Source organism: Adelges cooleyi, unplaced genomic scaffold (assembly GCF_023614345.1).
Source record: "Adelges cooleyi isolate 19-005CV unplaced genomic scaffold, UGA_ACOO_1.1 ACOO_flye_CR_arks_rails_tigmint_CR_PRNA_251, whole genome shotgun sequence".
NCBI lineage: Eukaryota > Metazoa > Arthropoda > Insecta > Hemiptera > Adelgidae > Adelges > Adelges cooleyi.
The window spans coordinates 33,957-42,272 of NW_026095917.1; the positions used below are offsets into that span (position 1 = coordinate 33,957).

An 8,316-nucleotide genomic window follows, 5' to 3' on the forward strand; every position below is an offset into this window, starting at 1 on the left:
TCATCAATGTACAATGCAGTTATTTAGGAAAAATAATTCCTATTGAACTAATATATTCTGACAACAGTATTTTATACGACCAAGTTTCTGATAGTATCGACTCCTTAGGATATCTTGAAAGTTTTATATCAAAGTTTCAAGAAAAATATATATGTAAAGGAGTTGATATAAAAGAATAAAATATTATACTTAAAACACAAGTTACAAATATTGATACTTTAATAATAATTGACATAATAATTGTGGTTGGTGTTATTCACCAGGATCACTACTGTTGCGGGCCTAGTCTGGTAATGTGTCGTTCATGATGATGGTTGATGTTGATGTCCAATATGCTGTAAATAGATTTAGTTCGACATAAAATTAGAGAAAATAATAGAGACATTAAAGATTGACGAAGAATTATTTACAGTATACAAATATGTAAAGACGAGTTAGCCGAAAGAGTTAGAAATTAATATTAAATATTCTGTTAAACTAAGAAATATTAAGAATCCTCTTAAGTGGGCTGATTTCAAGGAGTTTTATTTAGGCAATAACTAAGAATAAATTGTTTTTTTAAAAAATGTACACCATGTCAATTTATTGACAGATTTATTTGTAAAAGTATTATTATTGTTGGAATGAAATCCTTATTCAAAAACTTATCAAAATAAAATTGGTTTTAATATTTTTAAAATATGAAAAAAAAAAATGATATACTTACTTATGTAAATGGGCCTAACACTCGAATAGTCCTGGCCGTGGCTCTCTGATACTTCGTTTCTGAAAATTAATTTTTTTTTAAATCAGGCTCATATTTATTATACATAGTTTCCAGGAACTCTAGGGTGTAAGAACTAAGATCTGAGACACAAATGTTAAGAAGGGGATAGACAACTGTAAATAATAATATACAAATATAAATCATAATAATTGTGTTGGTTTTATGCAGACTTCCAAGCTTCTGTCAGACAAAAATATTTATAGTTTATATGGTGGTAATTTTTTTAAAAAATGTACATGAGTTATCAGGTTTGATCTAGAGCTGAAACAGTTAAATGGCTGCGGGGAAAAAAGATCAATGTCAATTATTGTTTATTCTGAGAAAATCATGTTTTTAACTTCAAAACGTAATACATTTTGCTTGTATGTCTAAATTTCCGGCGGTCGTTACTCTCGATTAATCTGTTTTTTTCCTTTATTCGAGCGCATGAAAAATACAATACGTCAATACAAATAATTTGATACCAAAATCTTATTTTCAAAAAAAAAAAAAAATTGACATTGATCTGTTTTCCCCCCAGCCCCTTCAGTTTTTTAAATAATACAAAGGCATTTCTATAGTGAACAATTGTGAACTCGAATATTGCATTAGGAAAACTATATGAAATGCAGTTTAATGACGTTGTCGAGTTCATAGGGAAGTGTGACGATTTAGTAGTTGACTCTGAAGAAAAGGTACATTATTCTATTTACAAGTAAAAATACTTAATTATTTTAATGAAGGTTGTATACTTAAATACAAAATGTATATTTTAGATATTTGATTTTATCATTGGTTGGGTAAGCGTTAACACGAATGAACGAAATCACTTGTTACTAGAATTAATGAAACACAAACGGTTGCATTTAATTTCAAAAGTGGAACTTCGTCAAATTTGTAATGAAACTTTAGTGGGAAAAAAACAATATTAATTTATTTTAATGATGTCACTCTAAAACTGTACGGTATTCACATGTAGGTAATACATTTTTTTATATTTTGAATATGCCCAGCAACGTACACCTCTAATTTGTTATACATAATACTAAATGTAATAGTTGAATTATTGTTGGACCGTTTGAACGAGTTGTTGTTTGGCTCTGCTCTACTAGTAAACCATATCTTATCAAATATAGCCGGCATACAGGGCCGTACTCACCTGGATACGATCTTTAAGATGAACTAAAAATGATCTGATAACGAGGTTTCTTGAAATACTCCTATTTATCCTTTTTTTGTTCACGCCATGGTTGCCATATAATTGTTGTCTGTCCGCTTCAATTGTCCTTTGTAAATTTCTCTTTTTATCTTTAATTTCTTCATGTAACCTTGAAATTTACAAATTTTATAACATTAAAATGATGCTATACTATATTCAGAATAAGAACAGGCTTCGGCGGCCGACCAGTTTTCGTCGGGCGGCAGTGTTCGTGCCGCCGAAGCCTGTTCTTATTCTGATTAGAGTATATGTTCAAACACATTTTATTTTTTTATATTGAAAAGTATATTTGCCAAATGTATTCAAATTGAGGGGAAGTAGTCATGTGACTAACAGTTCCCCCTCATTGGTTCTGTATATTTAATAGAATGTATTTAAATGTACATTTTTTGTAAATATAAAAATAAATTTGATAATTTTTAAAAAACGAAAATTTTTGAAGCTTTTGTGGATTTTGAACATTGTTTATCATTAATTAATTTTTAAGTCAAATTGCACCCCTGTCACCCCATCGAATATTATAGATTAATTACGACGTGACGGTACTTTTGTAGATGATTATATCAAATTTAGTTGTCCAACTATATTTATGTTCAGTAACCCACCAAATGAAATTCAATGAAAAATCTTTCATAGGTTTTGAACATTGTTTGTCAATAATGAATTTATTATGAATTATGAAACCGCTGACAAAATGTCTAAAAAAACTTACCGCTCTAATTCCATTTCTGCCGTAGACGGCAAAGCGTCCTCTGCAGTCTGAAATATATAAAAAATTAAATAATTAGTGTAAACTTAATGTGTAATAATATACTATTTTAATTACTCTATTATAATTGTACAAATCAAATTGTTTTTTTTTTTATATTTTACTGCAAGTGTATAGGATCATGGTACATAAAATGTGCAACCCGGACCGCTCTTATTCTGAATACAGTATTGAAATAGTAGAAAATATCGCAGACAAGTTGGGTATAAAATTGTCAGTAACTAAAGCTTTTCGTACGCTTTCAAACATTTTAAATAAACCAAAAAAAATCACAAGATGTCACGAGGGTGATCAATACCAAATTAACAATCCTGCGGGGTCACAACCAGCAGAGTCTACAAATGCGATCGATAAAACTCAAAATTATCTACTGGATGGCAAATATTACAAAATACTGTCGGTTGACGGATCAAAAATTACTGTTAACTGTCAAATTATTTTTATTATTTGTGTTAGATAGATATACTATTATATAAACTTTGGAAAATATGTTAAGTGTAATATTTGTTTGCGGTTTTAAAAGTAATTCATTTGTAGCAGTTATCAAATTTTAATATTTAATTCTCTGCTAAGTATATATCATAAAAGTATATAAGTATTTATATAAAATGTTCACTCATACACTTTCGTATAACATATTTTATGAAAGTTAAAATATAATTTATCTATTTTTCATCTAGATAAAATTGTATTTATCTTTTATCTTTTAACTAGATAAATGTTAAATGAATAATTCAATATCTTATCTAGATGAAATATTACTCAATTGTCCGTTATCTTATCTAGATAACTTTATAGTTTTTATAGAAAAAAAATGACCGCAAGTCAATTATGTGTCGGCTGGACGCCTCTCGCGCAAAAAAACAGGTGCGTCGAATAGCCGACAAAACGGCCCGTGCCAAGCGAACCGAGCATAAATGTAGTCGGCATACAGGGCCGTACTTACCTCAGGACCACTTTCCAGATCTTCTATAAAAATTTTTAAATCTTGACATTTGGACAAACACAATCTTAATTTTTTATTTCTGGCCCTTGTTAGTGGGCTATTTTCAGTTACTGCTAAAAGTCTTATTTCTTCGTAATATTGTTGACATTTGGTTATGACATGTTGCTTTTCTTCTATTAGTATGTTTTTAATCCTTTAAATTTACAAATTTAAAAACATTAAAAAGATGTACAAACATAGGTTATTAGGAAATAGATAAGCATGCAAAACCAAATAGTTAATACTAATTTCATTTAGAACTATATTCAAGCTATATAAGGTTAGTAAGTACTTATGTTCTAACATATTTTATTTTCTTATTTTGAAAAGTATATTTTCCAAATAAATTCAAATTGAGGGAAAGTAGTCATGTGGCTAACAGTCCCCCCTCATTGGTTTTTTATACTTAATATATTGTATTTAAATGTACATTTTTTATAAATATAAAAATAAATTTGATAATTTTTTAAAAACGAAAATTTTTGAAGCTTTTGTGGATTTTGATTATTGTTTATCATTAAAGAATTTTTTTTAATTTTATATAAATAGTTATTTTTAAAGAACCTGAAATTATGAAACCACTGACAAAATGTCTAAAAAGACTTACTGCTCTAATTCCTCGGACGCTTCAGTGGCCGTGGCCAACCGGTCATTTAACGGCAAAGCGTCCCTTGCAGTCTGAAATATATAAAAAATTAAATAATTAGTGTAAACTTAATGTGTAATAGTATACTATTTTAATTACTCTATTATAATTGTACAAACCAAATTGTTTTTTTTAAAAATATTTTACTGGAAGTTTATAGGATCATGGTACGTAATATGTAAAAACAGATTGACAGGTAAGCCAACCTATAATGACCTCCACTCCCTAAATCTATTGAAGAAGTTCAATTAGTTCTTGACGAACGCGGTGTTCAAACAAATAGATAAGAGTTATTTGTATTAATAAACAACAAGGAGTTGAAATGTGTAGTTTTCAGTTGCGTTTCTAATTTAAATACTCTTGCAATAACAAAATGGTTTTACATGGGCGGTACATTTTCATACTACCCTAATTACTTCACACAAATGTTTACAATACATGGTTTTATCAACGGCTATTATATAACACTCGTTATATGTTTACTATCCAATAAAAGTACAATATCTTGCACTTTTTGCCTAAAATCAATTTGTGAATATGGTTTTCAAAACAATATTACGATATCACCGCCCGATGTTGTAATAGATTTCGAGAAAACTATTCAATTTTCATGTAAAACTGTTTCGCCTTTAGATAAAGTTATACGGATGTCGCTTTCATCTAACACTATCGTGGAATATATGATGATAACATTATTTTCAGCTAATTCATAAAATAACAATGTTACTAACAAGAAGAAGAAGAGACTTACCTTATATTCAGAAGACTGTTCCAAACTTTCTACAGAAGCTTCAGCGTAATGTGTGTTTGGTAATGTTGCCTTAGCGTTTTGGTTATCATCCTAGGTTAACATAAATAATAACACATGTATAATTAGTTGAAAAATTGTAATAAAATTGTAAGCTCAATAAGTCGCGAAGCGATTGAACAAACCTTTTAGAAAACACGACAAGGTATGTACTATATACAATATTATAACACTGTGTAATAGTAAGTCTAGAGGCAGGAAGTGAGTTCTTGTAGTAAATATACACACATACACGCCCCGATTAAGAGACTAATTTATAAATATTTAAAATAGCCATTCATCGCCACTTCCCCCTTGCTTTTCTTCTATTACAAATCTATTCCAAGAATTTTCTAAAATCATTGTGGACAGAGGCAGTTAACTTAACAATGTTTGTGTTAAAACGCACAGGTAATTCGGGTCAAGTAAGCAAATCTCCTTATGAATTATGGTTCGAAAAATCATGTAAAATAGACAAGTACATAGAAAGTAAAATATACAAATCCTATACCTATACCTAGTTTGCTAACTATCAAATAACAAAACAAAGTACCTCCTATTGTACCGTTATTCCACTTCTAGTCCTATATTACTTAACGGTAATTATATTGATCAGTGTACCTGAAAAGTTTAGGATGTACAAAAAATATATATAGAAATAATTTAAGTAAAATTGTATGTTGTAATTATTATGATTACTTTCTGGACGTTGTTTACGGCCGTTTACCTTGGTTGACTAAGTATAAAGAAGAAAATTAACTATCAATATTAATGTTCTTATATTCTAAGAACATCCCTGTTCGCATACATAAGTTTATGAGGAAAATATACAAGTAATCGACTCCTATCAGTATAATGTGTTATTTAATTAGAAATATTGAAGTCGTAAGTATAGGTTGTACCTATAATAAAATACGTTTAGAGTTTTTTGTTACTTCTGCTAATAAAATAAAATGTAATAAACTCTTCATATTTACTTTTTGGAATTCCTATTTAAAATTAAACATAATATTTGTACTATTGTTTTATTATACCAAATAGTAGATACATTTTTTGTAATTAGATCCGAAAAATAAATCTTTAATAATATGATGTTATCTATAATTATCTCACTTATCTCTTATCGGCGATTGTAAACTGCGCCCAAGGCACAGGTAAACACAAAATCATACAATATGTAAACTGCGACCGAGTTTTTATCAAGTGTAAAAAGGTTACATGTTAACTGCGCCCGAGTTCTTATCGAGTGAAGTTAAGGTTCATTTATACTATTTAATTAAATGTAGGTATGTTTCTATTAAAATTGCTTTTAACTTTTCTAAAAACATAAAAATATTTGGATGAGTTGTTTAAAAACTAGAACTAAAATGGGTATGGAATGACTCGCATGCATTGATGGTTAAAAATGGCTCTTCTGATGCTTGAGCCATATTTCAGGTGGATACTGACTTCTACACACTATAATAATCTACTAAATAATTCGCAAACGTGTCACTCTTTCGTCGTCGGGCTTAGATATCATTAAATAATTTATAAAATACTCAGATACACTGTTATGAACCCCTGAAATATTTAGTATTAATTAGAGTAGTGTATAAGTTATATTAATATTTCGCAATTGGAGCAACAGAGGTAGACGCGGTCGGCCTAAAAGAATGTCTCTATTATTTTGAAACCGGGGAAAATCTATAGTATCTAATTACAGACCAAAAGCAAAACTCGCTCCAATTCTTAAGCTTTTAGAAAAACTCATAATGTCCATTCTCGCACAGACATTTAAAAATACCTTAGACTCCAATCGACATGGTTTTTTATCTGGCAGGTCGACCGACACTAATTAGATTTGTTTTCTATCTAACTTAATAAAATCTAGGTAAATAAAATCTTTATTGTAAACTCAATATTCTACAATTTAATGTACATGTATAAGTTATAACTATATATTGTAGTGGCGATGTTGTACTGTATTATTGCCTTGATTGCAAATTGGAATAGTATTTCCGTAATAAATATTATTATTATTAAAACTAAGGAAAATGTGGTATTTTTGTAGATATTCTGTTAGCCTGAGTCCTGACAAATTTAACAAATCAGAATTTCAAGTGTTCCATACTACCTTTAAAAAATGCGGTACAATGATATCAGAATAAGGAATACTGTAACGTAATTACAGTTAGGTCAGTTTTTGACTTTTATATAAATCATAGTAGTAAAATATAATAAAGGAGCAGATCCGCAAAAATATTGAAGCACAGCCAAACTACACTTTCAGGGCCGCGACATTTGATGAATCAAATTTTGCCAGGTAGACGGGTAATTTGTTATTCGGGACATTCCATCACTTTGAACTCTATGGTAATATTATTATAATCAAATTTTATTGAACACATACGTGAGTTAATTTAATACAATATTATTTTCAAGTAATTGAGATGCACGGCGTGAATTTGTTTATTTAACAGTAATATTTCCTTCCGTTTTCCCCGCGAATGTGTCATTCGAGAAAAATTGAAGTATTTACCATTTACTTATAGTGCTAAAAGAGGCCGTTCACTTATTGGAAGACATTTATCAAACATCTACATGCAACTTGATCCGGGTGAATTGAGATCAAAGTTAAATCGTTACTGTAAATCGAAATCCCTTACAATAAGTTTCATTTATTTTTTTCACAAACTTAAATTTATTTTGTATATTTTCCATCCAAAAATATGTTCTAACTATAGCCTATAGTCCTATTTAAAAATTTCAGATCATTTCCCATAATTTTGTGGACTGGTTCTCTTCTGATAAATGTCATTTCATTTCTAGAAAAAATTGTGTTATTTCGTTGATGTTTCTGTTGCCTGTGTGCAATCGAAGCTTATATTATTATATTCATATATACAGATTTTAGTAAGGCGTTCGACTCTGTTAACCATTCAATCCTTATTTCTAAACTTAAATCCATAGGCATCTCTGATCCTCTTCGATCCTGGTTTAGCTCTTACCTGTCAAACAGATGTCAACAAGTTAAAGTAAACGACCATCTATCCTCACGTTTTCCTACTACCTCTGGAGTTCCCCAAGGCGGTCACATTTCTCCTCTCCTATTCCTTATTTTTATTATGGACATTGTTATACACAGTTAGATTAATATAAATAATAATATTCGCTGATGTTTGT

The 8,316-nt window shown here is 29.4% G+C and overlaps 1 protein-coding gene across 1 annotated transcript; it reads right to left on the bottom strand.

Moving 5' to 3' along the window:
* Positions 1–229: 229 nt before the first annotated feature.
* On the bottom strand, positions 230–8,107 carry LOC126837562 (uncharacterized). The gene is made up of 8 exons (XM_050571498.1): positions 8,039–8,107; positions 5,116–5,205; positions 4,326–4,396; positions 3,680–3,872; positions 2,677–2,723; positions 1,905–2,073; positions 707–765; positions 230–335 (listed from the first exon to the last, which is right to left on the bottom strand). Exons 1-7 carry the CDS (start codon positions 8,105–8,107, stop codon positions 721–723), a joined length of 684 nt encoding a protein of 227 aa, XP_050427455.1. The 3' UTR covers positions 230–335; positions 707–720.
* Between the last annotated feature and the right edge of the window lie 209 nt (positions 8,108–8,316).